The sequence below is a fragment of the Myripristis murdjan genome, chromosome 15, assembly GCF_902150065.1.
Source record: "Myripristis murdjan chromosome 15, fMyrMur1.1, whole genome shotgun sequence".
Taxonomy (NCBI): domain Eukaryota; kingdom Metazoa; phylum Chordata; class Actinopteri; order Holocentriformes; family Holocentridae; genus Myripristis; species Myripristis murdjan.
The window spans coordinates 3,076,798-3,095,773 of record NC_043994.1 but is presented as its reverse complement, the minus strand read 5'-3'; the positions used below and the strand labels follow the sequence as shown (position 1 = coordinate 3,095,773).

The 18,976-nt window shown below is 39.5% G+C and overlaps 1 protein-coding gene across 1 annotated transcript; it reads right to left on the bottom strand.

Annotated features, from left to right (window-relative positions):
• Positions 1-17,839: 17,839 nt before the first annotated feature.
• On the bottom strand, positions 17,840-18,660 carry LOC115372666 (spermatogenesis-associated protein 7 homolog). Its single transcript, XM_030070729.1, has one exon. The coding sequence runs from the start codon at positions 18,630-18,632 to the stop codon at positions 17,964-17,966; it is 669 nt and encodes a 222-aa protein (XP_029926589.1). The 5' UTR covers positions 18,633-18,660; the 3' UTR covers positions 17,840-17,963.
• Between the last annotated feature and the right edge of the window lie 316 nt (positions 18,661-18,976).

The following is an 18,976-nucleotide window of genomic DNA, read 5'->3' as shown; positions in this document are numbered from 1 at the left end:
TGCTTCTCAAACTTTTTTCAATGATGTACCCCCTTTGAAATATTTTTTTCAGCCAAATTTCCGTTTACCAATGCAAAAAAAATGAAAAAGGTAGAAAACAAAACCCTGTATACAGAGGTCTAGTCCAGCTTCATCAGTGTCTGAAACAATCTGATATCTACGCTATTTTGTGGGCTCTGCTTTTGCTTCTTTCTCTCTTCCTTCTCCTCGTTTTCAACCACTTATCACATTTGACACCTTCAGGAAACCCACAGGGAAAACTGAATATAGAATGTGGTTTTATCAACCTTACATTTGCATTTTTATTGAACTTATTATAGGCTAGTTATTTTAGGAATTATACATGACTGATGTTTTTTAAATTAATATATATATTTTTTTTAAAATCTCATGTACCCCCTGCAGTACTCCAATGTACCACTTCTGGATTAAAGCACACTCAAAGAAATCATATTTTAAGGCTACATTTTCAAAGACATTTTTTTTTTTTTTTTTTTTTTCCAAAATGAAACTGTCCGCGTTTTTTGAAGAAACGCTCAAGCCTCCACCATATGATCATAACCAAAGAAGCCAAGGAGTAACTGACTTACAAATGGATGCATCTGTCTGGATAAAAAACGTACAAATAATGTCCCAAACTGCAGAAAACAAAGCTGAATGAGAAAAACAAGTTGTTCACATGGACAGATGATGAGGTCCTGCTGACAGTTAAAACACAAATTGTTAAAAGGCACAAATCCCATCTGATCACTTACAGATAACCGTGTGTTTTCACCCTGCCCTATAAACAGTGCTGATTTTGTCAACGATTTTTTGAGCATTTTTGGAATTTTCATTGATGCCCCTTTTTTCAAACATGAAAATGTCAGAGGTACTGTCCACTAATACACGGGCACAAATACACATACATTTGTGCCACTTTCACCAACAAGTCAGACAGCATAAGCTGCTTTCACAGGAAATCCAACAGTGGGACATCCCTCTTAAATGCACCATTTATGACTGCTCCATGGCCACTGCTGCAGCCAAGCAGGAGCCTGCAGCACATCGGGATCAGGATCAGTACTGAAGTGACCGGTGAAATGATGCTCTCTACATCAGAGGATGGTGACAGGTAATCTGTAAATGGAGCCTAGGTTCCAAAATAGCAGACTTGTCCTTTGATGATATTAATAGTCCAGTTATTTTATGAAAAAACCTAGGACAAATTGCAAGAGAAGCAAACTCAACTGATTTTGTATCCTCAGTTTGTCCTGAGTGAGGGAAAAAATGTCCCAAGGAATCCCATTAGTGGAAAGTTTTGAAAATCACCTATTTATGACCACAAATTACTTGAATTAAAAGGTTACTACATAACAGTGAATTAAAAGGTTACTGTATATATAGCAACCTTTTAATCCACTGTTTAAATATCTGTTCTGGCATTTATTCCTGATATTCCTTATTAGCACATATCAAATCAGATAATGTGTGATATGCATGTGTAAACAGAATAATTCAAAAAACTTGTAATTGACTTTTTTTCTTGTCTTTGTGTGTGTAATCATCTTGTGAATTTTTATAGTGATATCTGAAAGTAAAATTTTGAACCCCTTTCCCCCGTGTGTCAAAAACAGTGTTTTTTGGTAATATGTGGTCATAAATAGGTGATTTTCAAAACTTTCCACCAATTGGATTTCCTGGGACTTTTTTTTCCCTCACTCAGGACAAACTGAGGATACAAAATCAGTTGAGTTTGCTTCTCTTGCAATTTTTCCTAGGTTGACCCCCATTTTGGCCTAAAATTACTGGACTATAAACCCAGTCAGTAAAGTACAGTGACAGTTTGGAGAGTGGCACTTTACATAGTCTCTGGTAGGGTGGTAGTGGAGCTAGGCTGTGACAGCAGGTTAGCCATCCATACTGAGACACTGGAACAGGGCTGGCGTTACAGCCCTCAAACCATGTGCTCCAACACAGTCTGAGTGTGAGCCACATTGAACTGGACCGACAGACCGGCATCGTCTCTAGTCTTTGTATTGCCACAGAGCTGCTGGCCTGGGAGTCCTGAGGAACAGCACACCTGACTATTGGCCTGTACACATTTACAAGATGGTTTCTTGTTCTTTTTTCTTAGTTTGTGAATGTCCATGTTAGCATTATGGCTAGTCAGGGCTCATTGGCTGAAAGAGTTTGTGAATAATACGTAGTTGGTTTCCATGTCCTCACAACTCATTTAGAGACCTTGCTGCCAGCAGCTGAGTCAACTGCTGATGTGTCTGCTGGAATTTCATAAACCAAGCTCCAGTTTTTCCCAGCAGCCATTTTGATATGAAACAGTAACAGGTAACAGGTGTAGGGTGGCCATACGTCCGGATTTAGGCCGGACAGTCCGGAATTTAAATGCCTTGTCCGGCATCCGGCGCAGTCTCAAGCCAGACGCTTATTTGTCCTCCTTTTTGGAGTTGCACTTGAACGCAACGCTGCATATCGTCCAATGGTGTAAGACAGGCCCGGACTGTACATTGGGAGAACCGGGAGATTTTTCTTTTTTGTCATGGACTTTTAAATTACAGTCCAAAAAGTGCATTCATTGGATGCGCGTTAGTTTTTCTCTTTCTGCGCTGCTGTGTGCTCATGCCGGGGTGTGTGTGTGTGTGTGTGTGTGAGAGAGAGAGAGACTGAGGAGCACACACCCACCGTCGCTGTCTGAAGCGTAGCGCGGCGAGAACAAAGTTAAAACAGCAGCGCACTGACATAGATTGTGTAACAAAGCGAAGAGTTGCCACTCCGCTCTATTTTCACTGGCTGACAGCAGCACACTGGCTTAGCTAGTCTATTCATAGATGAGGTATCACTTCGGCTTATTTTTCAATCTATGTTATCACATGCATACTAGGCTACTGCCATTCATTGGTAGCTGAATTGTTAGGTCTGTTTGATAAGCAATTTACATTTTTAAAATAATAATAATAATTTATCATATTGTTAAATAAAAAAAGCCAGCATGATGCAGGTCAAAGGCTAAAAAAAGAAAAAAAACTAAAACTAGACTAAAATACTTTGTAATTTAGTCGACTAAAACTAGACTAAAATACTTTGGATTTTCTTTGACTAAAACTAGACTAAAATGCCAAGACTTTTCGTTGACTAAAATGTGACTAAACAAAAAAGAATACAAGTTGACTAAATATGACTAAAACTCGTCATTTGACACAAGATTAAAACTAAATTGAATTTAACACTGGTATCCCCCTCCCCACCCCACCACCCCCACCCCCGCTTTCCTCAATAAATGCCACAAAGTGTCCTCCTTTTTGGTGTTGTGGAAATGGCCACCCTAAACAGGTGTTACTAATGACATTAATGAAGCTTCTGTTCCATTTAAGTCTGACAGAACTGGTACACTTCAATGGAATGATGGAACCCTAACCATTCCATTTAGTTTTATACATTTAACACACACACACACACACACACACACACACACACACACACACACACACACACACACACACACATCAAACACATTTGTGTGTGTGTGTGTGTGTGTGTGTGTGTGTGTGTGTGTGTGTGTATGTGTATCCCTTTGAGAGTGGGTTCAGCTGTGTTTCTTTGAGAGTTTTCTCAAATAACCACCTGACTTGCTGCACCAATGAGATTATTTCTGCCTCCAGAGCAGCACTGCCTCACAGAATTATTTATATCGCTATAACTCCTACCTTGAAACAAATTAGGTGCCTCAAACTATAATCTCCCTTCCTTGACAGGGGTGTTTGACCACATATGGGTCAAACTGGTCATACTGACTTCTGAGAGTACCGCACTGTTCCACAGTGTTGGAATATGATCGCTTTAAAACAATTGTTTAACTTACTCTTAATAAATCATGTTTTCCTAATTAGTTTCCAGTGCCCACATGAGAGATCCCTGCTCCTTTGTTTAGCTAAATATGCCAGTCATATGCTCTAAAACAGAGCTAATGTTATTGTTATGTTGTATAAAGGCCAGTTTAGAAAAAGGGCTGTGTTTACATTATTTACAGCCGAGACTTTTCCAAAGATCTCCTACTAGATTAGAGAGAAACAACAGGGGCATGTCTGGATATCTCTCAGAGTAGGCAGTGCCACTTTGCCTTTTGTTTGTTTCCTTTTTTGGAATGGAGATTTTAGTTTGGTACAACTCTTCCCCAGCTTGCAGATTAAAAAGCACAAATGGAGGTGTTTTTACAATGATGTCATACACATAAAATGTCCCACAATGTTTCCATTTTTCTTTACACTGAATTGTAAATGAAGGAAAACAAGTTAAATCAAAGTGGTTATTAAACCCATTATGGCTTTATAGAGAGTGTACTGTCAGTGCAGCTCTGTGGAAGGTTTCACTTGTAATCCCATCCTCTGAAGCTCATCACCCCTTCAAACTCCATTCCCAATCCCACACAAATATTTAAAATAATAAAATGTGTTCATAGCAGTACAAGTCATTCTGTAGTTTTCATAATTTTTTTATTGTCTTTAAAATAAAAAATAAAAAATCTGGAGGTGTGTAAAATCTGCCCTCTCTTAGGAGGGCAGATTTTCGGAGGGACATACATACCAAGGTTATTATCATTAACAAAAACCAAATAACCAAAACTAGATGTGAAAAAACATTTTCAGTAACTGAAATAAAAATGAAAACAAGGCTTTACAGAAAAATGACAACTAACTGAAACTGTACTGTGTGTTTACAAAACTGACTAAAATAAGTTTCGTTTCCATCTTTGCCAGTTTATTTGGTTGGTCATCTGTCTGAGGTAAATATTTTTTTTTTTAAATGGTATGATGTTTTGTTGAATTTCTGTTACACAGTACCTTCTCTGACCTTTAGGAATGTCACCCCTGACAGATACCCCATATAACAAAAATATAACTAAAACTAACACTGAGACTGATAAAAACTAAACTGAAACTAAGCATTTTCAAAGAAAATAGAGACTAAACTATCACACCTGCTAAATCTGCAAAAATCTGCCTAAAACTGAACTGAAACTGAAAATCAAAAGTAAAAATAAATAAATAAATAAAAACAAATAAAAAATGCAAAACTATAATAACCTTGATACATACCTGAATAGACTGCTTCATATCTAATGATGTCCTCTCTATTTTATCAGAAAAAACTGGGTTTTTAAAGACTGGAGACTGCTGCAGACAGTAGTCATAAGTCTATGGAATACTAATTCAGTTATGATTTCCTAAGTCATAGCATTTTCAGTAAGGACACAACGCTGACTAGAAGACATGTGACATCATTTATGACATCATTTCACTACTTTGCAAATGGCAAAACATCAGTTAAATGAGTGTTGTCTCTCACTACATAGGCACCAAGCTCAAGTTTAAATCTCATATTAACAATTCAACAAATGGCCTTCTCACATCAAAAGAATCAATGAAACCTGTATTCACACACCCGTGCGTGCAAGGATCTATCATAAAGGACAGAGCACGGCCTTCCAACCCGCGCGGTTTTAGTGCGGCTGTATTTTACACCTGCGCCGGGCTCTAATGTTACATTGTTTATGCGTTAACACATCTCCCACCTGAAGAGAAAGCACCGCTCCTCCCCACATGGGCAACAGATGTTGGAGCATTACATGTTGGAGACGCTGATTTCTTTTATAGGAGATAGGAAATATTTGTTATAAAAGCTGTTGTGCTTTTATGGGATAGTGCTGTGAGCTCTCAACCCTCATTGCTCTGGGTAGACTCAGAGGAAACGACAGCAGCTGGGACTTCAGACCGCTGTGCGTGGGACCGGCATGGTTCAGTCACAGTAGCTGCTGCTGAGCTTCAGACACAATTGTCCATCAATAGCTGCACTAGGAGATGGGCTTTCAAGACCTGGAGCTTCTTAAAGTTACATTATGCAACATTACATACATTTTTTTTTTTTTTTTTTTTACATAAAATGACCTCCTGTCATGTGAGAGTCAGCACTGTGGGTCATCTTTCCACCACTCAAGGTGTGAAAAGTATACTGCACTGCAAAAAGTCAAAATCTTACCAAGATTATTTGTCTTATTTCAAGTAAAAATGTCTTATTTCTAGTCAAAATATCTCATTACACTTAAAATAAGACATGATCAGCTCAGAAATTACTTGTTTTTAGACAATTTTCACTTGTTTCAAGTGAAAATTTACTTGAAACAAGTTAAAATTTGCTTGAAACAAGAAACAAATTCTGCCAATGGAACAAGCAAATTTTAACTTGTTCACTTGTGTCACAAGTAAAAATTTGCTTGTTCCATTGGCAGAATTTGTTTCTTGTTACAAGTAAATTTTAACTTGAAACAAGTGAAAATTGTCTAAAGAGAAGTTATTTCTGAGCTGATCATGTGTCATTTTAAGTGTAATGAGATATTTTGACTAGAAATAAGACATTTTTACTTGAAATAAGACAAATAATCTTGGTAAGATTTTGACTTTTTGCAGTGTGACCTCTTGTCCATGTGAACAAAATCAAATATATTTAGATTTTTTTTTGCATCTTAATGTCATTTTGAGACAGCACCCACTACTGGAGTGCCTGCACTGCATTGCGTGCCACTGAGTGGAAAACTGCGGGAAATCTCTAGGATTGCTTTATGGCCCTAAACAAGGACTAGTCTTACTTTACAAATAAAAACACAATGTTATTAGCAGCATCTGCTCAAGTAAGGGAGGCGGTCTGATATTGAAAAATAATCACCGAGGCACAAGTGAAGAACCTCTTCTGAAGTTATCATTTTTGATAACAGACCACCATGGAGTGGTTTATCCTGTTCATTACACAGCTTGTATACTGGTCCACATACCAGTGTGATGGTGGTAAAAAGCAGTGGAAAACAGAATTAACCAACCAGAATGAAGTATTCAAGATAGCTATGCAATAAGCAAATATTATGTCACAGTCAAAATGCAGAAGGGCTGTTATTGAGGAATATAATTGGCTGTTATACTCCAAACTCTAGCAATGCCAGGAAAGGGGGTATGGGTACAAGAAGTGATCAGCTTAGAATGGGGTTTATGTGATTTGATATCTTTTGACTAAACAAAATGCGGCAAGTCTCACCTTCAAATGACCTTTACATTCAGAAATTTCTTACTATGGTCTAAACTATGAAATTAAGTACTAAAGTTTTATGTAGGTCTAATGTGGGTAAACTGTGTAAATTTGAGTAAATTTTGGTAGATGATTGCGTAAATGAATGAATTTTTTATTTCATTATTGTTTCATTCATAGTCATTGCCTGCTCATTCTAATTTTTCTGCATTTGAGCAGAAAAAGAGATGCAAAGAGATGCGTCGGCCAATATGATGTATCCTTTCACATGATAGACATGCACAGGCCAAAGGGGCTGTGGTATCCCAGCTATTGTGCGTGGTTACACTCTACATACAAGAATCAAGGGATGGATGAAAAGACACTCCCACCACCAGAAGACATAAACATGCTGAGCTGCACTGAGTCTCTCATACTTCCATGCCTCCACGGTCTTAAATACAAGTGCAGACCAGAGGAAGGTAGAGTCGGCCCTCTGGGGGGAAGCACTCTGGGCGACCCAGGCCCTGGAAGCCAGCCTCAGTCAGAAGATCCAAGACGGCTGTCTGGCTCATCTATCATCCCTCCACAGCGAAGGCCTAAAATATTACACAGCTTTTACTTCAGACTCCTCATCCTGCTTGAGTAGAATCAAGAGGCCATTTTGGGGATGACATCAAGAATTCTATGAATGGCTGACTCAAATTTCTTCATGCTAACTTGCCTTAAAGGTACATTATGTAACTTTTTCAGGGCAAAATGTTGTGCCTTCGGTAGTAAGCTGAGCTCTATCTAACAGGAGATCTATTTCTATAACATTACAACCAGCTGAGTTGCATCACTCTTGGTAGGTACTGTATATCAGGCCTTGTTCAGGCTGCAGGCAAATCAGATTCATTTCTCAAATCAGATCTTGAAGACATCCAGTCCACACTGTTTATGTGCAAGTGATCAGATCAGATTTGTGTGTCCACACATCACCAACTTATCTGCACAGGTTGCTATGGTAACAACATAGGCGTCAGTAAGTACATGGACTGATGACACAGCTTTCCAACACAGAAGCAGGAGAAATGTCCAGAGGCTGTGGGCAGACAGTTTATTTCAGCGTTGGTCCTTTTTAGGCCTTTTGTTCTCTGTGTCGTCCTCCATGTGGCTCTGCTGGCAGCAGCAGGGATTCTGCTCAGCCTCTGAGCCGCTCTGCTGCACCTCCCTCACTCAGGATCTGACGCCATCGCTGTGAGTCACGTTCAGAGTGACGTAAGAGACATTTTGAAATCCTATTGAGTGTCCAGAGCGTCCGCACTGAGACTCATCTGTGCAAATCCAATTGGAATCGCATTTCAAACCACCTCCAAATGTGGTTTGGATCTGATTTGCAAAAATTGCGTTCCATGTGGTTTATTGCTCTCCAGACTTTCTAAAATCAGTCTGGATACAATCTGGATATGACAAAAACAGATTTGGGCTGGCATGTCTGAACCAGCAGTGAGAACCAGTGACATCAACATAGATGTAGTCTGACAAGGAATGGTGGGTGTATTATATGTATGCTTTCCTCTCAATGTGAACTTAAAGAGGTACTTAAGGTAAAGTGTTGGGTTGTAGAGTTACCTGGGTGTGATACGAGTCCAAATATCACTTCTACAAGCATATAAGCGAATATAAAGTGAATTCTACAAATCTACAAATGAATGAATTGTGTACAAATGAATTCTACAAATTCTACAAAAAACAAAAACTCCCAGTATCCTTTTTTGTGGTTATTTTCTTGTTATTTTCCTCCTTGAACTGGAAAAATCAAAGATAATTGTAATTACATGAAAAAACAGGTACCTAGACTAGTTGTTTTATATATTGAAATAATCCACTCGTTCTTTATTCTGTTCTTAACACTGAAATCAACTCATAAGCCTCTCTCTGCACAAAGACCCTCCGATTCTAGCAGTTTGATGAGTTGGTTTATTACACCTAATGATAACACAACACCACAGGGAAGACAATCATCCTTGCTCTTATATTTATGGAATGAAACTGTGGCTGTATGCAAATCACTGCTGTCAAAGCAGGTGCTTTAAAGTTTCAGCCTATAAAGAGCAGTGCTGTGATCACAGAGCCTGAATGGAGTTGGATGGTAATTGAACTGTTGGCCATGGACTAGACTAGACTCCACTGCTCATTTGGTTGTTGCTGCAAAACTTCTCACCTCAGTGAGTCAGTGCCTTGCTGCAAGTCGGCTTATATGGAAGTTAGCCCGGTACAACAGTAGCAGTTCTTTGCAATGGAGACGGCACAGATAAACATGGCCACCCCCACTCTTGGCCAGATGCCTGATGTACAACAGATTCTTAGAGTTGTTAGTTGGTGCATTTTACATCAATAAATCAATATCCCATTAACTGTAAAACATTAGTATTACTATAAGCAAATAAGGCATTAGTGAGCAGCTTTGACTGGCATCTACATTGCATTTTAGGAAATCTGCATTATTTTACCACAAAATCATCTTTGTCATGGACTTTTTTATTGACTGATTTATTTATTTACAGCGACTATACCAATGTACCAATGTGTCATAAGGAATTTGACAGTATGTGTGTGTGTGTGTGTATACATATATATATATATATATATATATACACACACACACATACATACATACATACATACACACACACGTGTGTATATATATATATATATATATATATATGTGTGTGTGTGTGTGTGTGTGTGTGTGTGTGTGTGTGTGTTATATAAATATCATATATTTACACACACACACACACACACACACACACACATATACATATATATATATATATGTATATATATACACTACACATGTGGCAAATAATTCATTATATATGAAGTTACTGTGGAAATAAACATTTTACGTTGTAGATTTTATGTACACGCTAATGCAGCAGAGCTATACATAAAAGTCTAATATCATTTTATGGGTCATGTGAACTATGAAGCTGGAGGCTGCAAACAGACTGAGTCAGGGTCAGACTTTATGTGGCACATAACGGAGCACTTCAATAAACCATCCTGATTCAAACACAGAAGGAAAGTAGGTGGGAGTGCCGCTAAATGAAGCCCCAGAAAAATTTCTTAGAGAACTGAATTGTGGGGTGGTTGGGTAAGTCTGCAGGCGAGCACAGATTACACGCCACACAACCTTCAACAAAGTGGACACTGCCTGGACAGCCAAGCCAGAGATTTATGGTAGCTAGCTGTGCCGAGCCCTTGCCCCCCCTTACCTGCTGACGTGTGTTATTACAAGGTGATTTATCAGGCCCCGACCAGCGCAGGTTGATGACTTTAGCAGTCCAACCCAGTCCCAGCCATTCCAAACCAGGCCAAAACAGCCCTAAGAGAAGACGTGCAAAAATAAAACTCAGTATGTGGAGAGGAGGTTGAGAAGGGCAACAGTGGAAGGAACATCTACCTTTACATGTGGCTAGCTTTGCATACACACAGTAACCTGACTATCAGCCTCACTTAGCGTCTTACTCAGGTTAAGCAGTTGAACAAGCAGTTCCCCCACCTGTCCCTATTGACTGAGCGAGCAAGTTTGCGAGTGGAGGTGATCATTTTGTGTCACTATCAGAAGTGGGGGTACAGTCCCCCAAGGTACAATCTACACAAATGTCCCCCCCTACAGCTAATTATTGGACTGCAAAGTAACTATGTGTACCTTTTTCAGAGCCAAAAAGGTCCATATATGTTCCCAAGCAGTAATAGGTATATACTGTTTCTCAGTGGTGGACAGTAACAGAGTAAATTTACTTGAGTACTGTACTTAAGTACAGACTCTGAGGATTTGTACTTTACTTGAGTATTAGATTTCTTTGATACTTATTACTCTTACACGAATACATTTCCAAGACAAATATTTTTACTCTTACTCGAGTAAATTTCTAGGAAGGCTGAAAAGTACTCGTTACTTTAAGGTCGGCTGTGGGGTTTTTTTTTTTTTTTCTAAAATACTATTGGACACAAGCTGTGCTTGTCAAAGAAGGAAACCTATCACAGTACACGTTCTCCACTGGGATCTACGTAAAAGTAGAAATACGTCATCCCCTACCCATATAAGGATAACACCAAAGTAACCATGCTCTTTTGACTCACAACAACTCAAAACAAGAGCGCGACAATGGCGGCAGCAGGAGAAGAAAGTAAAGCAGTGATTTCTCAACCAGTGGTCCAGGGACCACCATTGTTTTTGAGGGGGTTCCAGTTGGTCCCAAACTAAATGATGGAGAGTTAGTTGGACCGGTACGGGTCCATTTGGTTAAATTTTTCACTTAAGAGTTAAATGATTGTTAAACATCTGCATTACTTAATTAAAGAATTGTTATTTTTTATCAACGTTTGCCTGTAATCTCCTATGGTACCACATCAATAAATGCCGAATAAATAATGGACCTTGATATAAAAAGGTTAAACCACTGCTGTAAAGGAATTTCTTCACTGCTCCCCTCAGTGAGGGGGAGATAGAAAATGTCTTGCCTGATGTGTGTGCGGGGGTGTTTAATAAAACGTGAAAATGACAATTACTGTCCTCTTCTGATCTCATTCATTTTATTTGTTTTTATAGGTGTTTCTGTAGGCTTTGTATAACATTGTGGTTCTACACGCAAGTACATTAGTGCAGGTGATTTCAAAGAGTTAATTCTCTGAAACAAGAGTTAAAAATGGATACGAAATTTACTCTTACTCTGACTTTTACTTTAAGTTTATTTAAAAGCATGTACTCTTGGATACTTAAGCAAGTACTTTTTTACTCTTACTCGAGTAACATGTCGACTGAGCTACTTTTACTTGTAACGGAGTAAATTTTGACAAGTAGTATTTTTACTCTTACTCAAGTACTGGGGTCGAGTACTCCAGTCCAGTCCATCTCTGCTGTTTCTTCTAAAGAAAAGTACAACATCCAGAAAGATCCGGTAACCAGATCAGAAGCAACCATAGAGACAGAGGTAGGTCCAGCACGCTCGAGTTTGTAATCATTTGTTTGCTTCATTGAACACATGTATATAACAGTGTGGCTTTCTTCTTCTTTTCCTCCACTCCCCTCTACTGCAAACATTTCACATACCTCTCAGGGACCTGCCAGCCACCAGTGTGACCGTGTCCATGAAATTGGAGCTATAAACATTAAGAACCACCTAAATGATAAAAAAAAAAAGTTTGTTTCTTAATTGATGAAGAGATTAAACAGAAAAACAATATTACATTCATCATTCATAAGAAACTGAAAATTACAATAATTGCTATGAATGAGGAAATAAAATAACTAAGACAGAAATAACCCAAAGAGAAAGATACCCTAACACACAGATCTAAAATGCAAATTACAGATATACACTGCCAGTAAAAAGTTTGGACACACCTTCTCATTCAATGTTTTTTCTTTATTTTTACTACTTTCTATGTTGTAAATACATACTGAAGACATCAAATATATGAAGCAAGAAATATGGAATTATGTAGCAAAGAAAAAATTGTTAAATAACTCTAAATATGTTTTATATTTTAGATTCCTCAAAGTAGCCACACTTTGCTTTGGTGACAGCGCTGCAAACCCTTGGCCTTCTCTCAATTAGCTTCAAGAGGTAGTCACCTGAAATGGTTTTCACTTCACAGGTGTGCCTTATCAGGGTTAATTAGTGGAATTTCTTGCTTTATCAATGGGGTTGGGACCATCAGTTGTGTTGTGCAGAAGTCAGGTTACTACACAGCCGACAGCCCTATTGGACAACTGTTAAAATTCATATTATGGCAAGAACCAATCAGCTAACTAAAGAAAAACGAGTGGCCATCATTACTTTAAGAAATGAAGGTCAGTCAGTCCAGAAAATTGCAAAAACTTTGAACGTGTCCCCAAGCGCAGTTGCAAAAACCATCAAGCGCTACAACGAAACTGGTACACATGAGGACCGACCCAGGAATGGAAGACCAAGAGTCACCTCTGCTTCTGAGGACAAGTTCATCCAAGTCACCAGCCTCAGAAATCGCAATTCCACATTTGCTTGTTTCATTGGCAAAATTTGTTTCTTGTTTCTAGCTAATTTTCACTTATTTCAAGTGAATTTTCACTTTTTCCACTGGCCAATTTTGCCAATGAAACAAGCAAATTTTCACTTGTTTCAAGTGAATTTTCACTTGAAACAAGTGAAAATTGTCTAAAAACAATTTACTTCTGAGGTGATCATGTCTTATTTTAAGTGTAATGAGATATTTTGACTTGAAATAAGACATTTTTGACTTGAAATAAGACAAATAATCTTGGTAAGATTTTGCGTTTTTGCAGTGTAATGCTCTGTACCTAGTTGTTTTATCAAGTTGTTTGATGATGTCACATCGTCATGCAGAAGGTATAAACAGACATGCTGGTACACTGTGTCAATGTCCTTGAGCTCAACTGAAAACCAAGACAGAGGTTAACAGTGAGATGAGTGAACAACTCTCCCAGCAGCAGGCCAGGAGTCTGCTGGAGGCTCAAGAACAGATTTCCATGTTGAAAGAGACAGTGAGGTTGACAAAAATTAGGGTGTCCCTCTTGGAAAAAAACCTGGATCTCCAGGAAAAGCAGAGCACACGACAGATTGCTGAGCTCCAGGACACCATTAAGAGGCTTAAGGAAACAGTTGAGCAGTACGAGAAGGAAAAGTGCAGTGATGAGAAGGAACAAAGGACGCAGACAGTCATCCAGAAACAAGAAAAAATCATTGAGGAACTCAAGATGGAAAACCATGACATGTCACTCCGGTCCATGGAGGATATGCTAGAATTTGATAGAACCGTTACGGTGAAAGACACAGTCATTGACAAAATGAAGGAGGAAAATAACCATTTAGTGACCATAGAAAAGGAGGGATGGAAAACCATCACGGCACAAAAAAAAATCATTCAGGACCTTAAGACACACCAAAAAATTTCAAAGGTCGTGTTTGAGGAGAGACTGGTGAATCACTGCAATACCATCAGAGAGCTACGAGAAAACATCGAGAAGATGCAGTTAGAAAAAGCCAACTTGGTGACTGTGGCCGGGAACAAACTGAAGAGACTCCGTATAACCGTCCAGGAGCGACAAGCAGTCATTGAGAAGCTCAGGGAAATCATCAGCCTTCTACAACGTGGAGAAGTGAGGCATGAGCTGCTTGAGCTGGGGGCAGCACCAAATCCAAAATCAAATCAAACAATGGGCATTCACGACCAGATCCTCCAGAACGAATTAGAACACGAAAAGGGGAGAATAAAAGTGAAGCTTAAAGGGCCTCAAATGCTAGTGAGGGAAACAGAAAAGACAGATCAAATAGAGGCAACTAGAAGGAGGGAAGCCGAGGAGAGAGACAGAGAGAGACAGAGAGCAGAGGAGAGAGAAAGGGAAAAGGAAACACAAGAGGAGAGAGACAATGAAGCAAGGCAACAAGAAGAAAAAGAGCCTAAAATCAAACTTGGTGTACTGGATAAGCTGGAGAAATGGAACTTCGACAGAAAGAGAAAGCAGAACCACGAGCAAATTGGGAAGACAATTCTGCTGATTCTTCTTACGGATTGTCCAGAAACTGTAGATGGCCAGCGGAAAAAACTGGCGATGCTGTGGGATAAAGAATGTCAAAGACAGGAGAAAGAGGAGCAGTGGAAAGAAAAACTACGGGACAATGCCCAGAAGAAAGCAGAGAAACTGCAGAAACATTAGTTGCACATCACTAGTTCATGGATTTTAGTCTGTGATTACTTGTGCATTGTGTCAACTGACAACTAGGGTTGGGACCCGTTTGGATTTTAACGATTCCGATTCCTAAACGATTCCCTCTTAACGATTCCGGTTCCTACCGGTTCCGATAACGGTTCCAAATATATAAATTTTTGTATTTTTTTTTTTTATGACACCATTATACTTAAAATAAACAAGTAATAAGTAATGTTAGTAATGTGGTGTTAGTGTATGTTTAGGAGTTGTAGAACATAATAAATTATCTTGAAGGAGTAGATGTTTACCTACCTACAATGAATTAAAAGGTTGCTATATATATAGTAACCTTGAATTAAAAGGTTACTATGTAACAGTGAATTAAAAGGTTACTATATATATAGTAACATTTTAATTCACTGTTTAAATGTCTCTTCTGGCATTTATTCCCTATATTCCTTATTAGTGCATATCAAATCAGATAATGTGTGATATGCATGTGTAAACAGAATAATTCAAAGAACTTGTAATTGACTTTTTTTCTTGTCTTTGTGTGTGTAATCAACTTGTGAATTTTTATAGTGATATCTGAAAATAAAATTTTGAACCCCTTTCCCTGTGTGTTAAAAACAGTGTTTTTTGGTAATATGTGGTCATAAATAGGTGATTTTCAAAACTTTCCACCAATAGGATTTCCTGGGACTTTTTTTCCCCTCACTCAGGACAAACTGAGGATACAAAATCAGTTGAGTTTGCTTCTCTTGCAATTTGTCCTAGGTTTTTTCATAAAATGACTGGACTAGATATCAGGATGATGTTTTACACACATAAACTTTCACTTGTACTGACCCATTTGGAGTTTGTAGGGTTAGGGTTAGATCAGTTAGTTGTTTGTTTGTTAGTTGTTTGATCAAGTTGTTTGATCAAGTAGTTTGATGATGTCACAAAGCATTGTGACATCATCAAAAAACAAGACACTAGCTAACGCGGGTAACGTTATTGGTACATTTAGCTTAGCTAGCTAACTAGCTAGCTAACATCACGTTAGCCCAGCATCGGGGCTACCCAGCTAAGCTAAATGTACCCATAATGTTACCTCGGCGGCTGTCTACCCTGACGTTAGCCCCGATGCTGATAACGTGGTGGCTAGCTAGCTAGCTACTAGCTAACGTTACATTATAAAACGGGTGCTTTCCATCCTTAAATGTGATTGGTTGAGCCGCGTTCCATTGCGTTTTTTCTTGTGTGTTTATTTTATGGGCTATATGTAGGGTAACCGTTTTATAAAAGCAATAAGCCCCTTGAAGCCATGAGTTACAGTGCCAAGCTAGTCCAGTCATTTTATGGAAAAACCTAGGACAAATTGCAAGAGAAGCAAACTCAACTGATTTTGTATCCTCAGTTTGTCCTGAGTGAGGGAAAAAAAGTCCCAAGAAATCCCATTGGTGGAAAGTTTTGAAAATCACCTATTTATGACCATATATTACCAAAAACAGTTTTTAACACACAGGGGAAAGGGATCAAAATTTTACTTTCAGATATCACTATAAAAATTCATAAGTTGATTACACACACAAAGACAAGAAAAAAAGTCAATTACAAGTTCTTTGAATTATTCTGTTTACACATGCATATCACACATTATCTGATTTGATATGCGCTAATAAGTAATATAAGGAAGAAATGCCAGAACAGATATTTAAACAGTGAATTAAAAGGTTACTATATATATAGTAACCTTTTAATTCACTGTTACATAGTAACCTTTTAATTCAAGGTTACCATATATATAGCAACCTTTTAATTCATTGTTTAAATGTCTCCGCTCCGCCTTGCGCTGAAAGTAGATGTGGTTTCAGATGGCGAGCTTTTGGCGCACCTCGGCAAAGCCTTTTGGCACGAAACTGTCACTGCGCCAAGCCGAATCTGTCGGCACCTCCCCCCGCTGCGCCGCCACTCCCATCTCGGCGAACCTCTGCCTGCGAAACTTGGAGACTGTCCGCCTCTGCCGTTTCGCCGGTCAAAACTAGCTCTGCGTGGGGTTCGCCTCACTGCGCCACCCCGCGCTGCGCCGGGAAACTAGAGCCCTAAATGTCAGTGGAGGCTGCATGTAACAAGGTGACCGCATTGCACTGCATTGTTTGATTGAGCTTGACACAGCAGGTGAGGCAGCAGCATGCACGCTCCGCTTTCTTGTTCAGATTCGTCAGATTCGTTGAACGTTAGTTGTGCTCCACACCGCTGGTATAGTGGAGTATATACACTGTAACGTTTGACCGGAAGTGAGCGACCGGAAATGAGTGAGCTGGACTATGTTGATGCGGAAGTTCTTTAGAGCGTTCTGTGCATAAGCTCAATTATAACAGAGTTCTGCACTTTAATATTAGCAGATTTAATAACCTCCATTGTTGTTGTTTTTGGTATTACAGTGATCTCACTAGAGCTACTCTACAAAACCCAATTTCTCCTGGCTGGCTCGCCAAGTTGTTATCGTGTGTATTGCCGGATACATGCAGAGACTTTTAAAAACTTCTCTCCAGATCGTCCACCTCTCTGGACAGTCCGTCGTTGACTTCAGCATGGTCTTCATGGTGGTCTTCTTCACTGTTGTAAACATGGTTTTGTCTGACACTTTCTCTCTCCATCCCTGTGGTATCTGTTTGGTTTTGATGGCAGTCTTCCTCATTGATCCCTGCATATTCACTGCCATTCTCACTAAACCACGGAGAGCTGCTGCCCTTTTTCCGACCCTCTAATTCCAATTTATTTGTTACAGAAGGTGAAGCTGTCCTTTGAGGAGAGCTGCGATGTAATGACGTAGAGACCAAATGGGAAATGGCATTCTCTGGTGAATCGCAGTATTTGATGAGTGATGCATAAGGGAAGTTGTCATTGTCCTCTCTGATCTCCACCTGTTTTGACGCCCTTGATTGCAGCCGTGGGAAGTGTTTCTGACGCATATCATCCTCCTTTCCTTCCAGCTCTGAACTGGTGGTGGGTGTGCTGACTGGTGCCTCAAATTCTTTACGTAGCCCTTCCAGAAAGTGGCGCATTTTACCCTCATCAAGTCGATGCTTATTCATGTCAATATGGCGCTTTATCACCAGATCCAGGACCCTGTCAGAGAAGTGCCCTCTAGCCAAGATATCCTCTGTTACATCAGAAATGAATTCAAGGTACATTAATTCTTCTTCCACTGCAGACACACTCATCATGAAAGGAGACTTCCATCAAAGATCTCTGGTGAGATCCTTGATGAGGAGCGAAAGAAACCACTGCTTCTACCCTTGTTGGTCTGGTTGTGCTGTCTAGATACTGAGAGATTTGGGCCGCTGAGCTCATCCTCAGACCACTCATGCTCAGTACTAATTACCTGAGGTAAATCGTCCAATTCCACTGATGAACGCTCCTTGGTTTGTGTGGTTCCTTGATAGGTCTCCTGTCGAATCAGTCTGGGGTTGATGCAGTCCTGGTTTGGGTTCCTTCGTGGAGCTCTGTAATAGCTGTAGTTGGAGAGGTATGAACTCTTATCTGATTTCAGAGTCTTGGGGGTGAAAGGTTTGTCCTGGGTAAAGTGCTGAGAATGTCTTTGGAGCAAGTCTCCGCTATAAGTCTTCTGCATGGGGTCCTGGAAAGTCTTGTAGCAAGCCTGACTGCCTGAGGTGGCCGCAGAACATGCTGACTGCTGCCTGCGGGAAGGTGCCTCCGGACTCCTGTAGTTGAACTCTGATGCAGGGCGAGTAGGGTGACTATGGCTGCGAAAATCATTTATTCTGCATGACGGATAAACTATCTGCTTGACGTGAAAGGAGGTGTTGAATCTAGGGGTGGAGATGATGGAACTTCCTGAGCAGAAGTAGGGGCTCTCTTCACCTTGCATTGATCTCCTGGGCTGATGAGCAGGAGACTCTGCTGTTCCTCTCTGAGAGAGAGTGGGCTGAATGGGGACGACGATGATCAGGCACACACACACAAGCTTGCTCGCTCGCTCGTTCACTTGCTCTCTCCTGGCCTTGAAAGCACACAGCCAGTACAAATAATCACTAAAATGCCAAACAGTATCTCTAAATTCTCTAAATTAACTTATTATCATTCGATTAATATTATTTATATTATTAGTATTTCAGAAAACAATGACAAATATTTATATATATATATATACTGTATACTAGTACATTCTTTTTTCATATTTTCAGTTAAAACATTTTTTTTAAACCCACACAA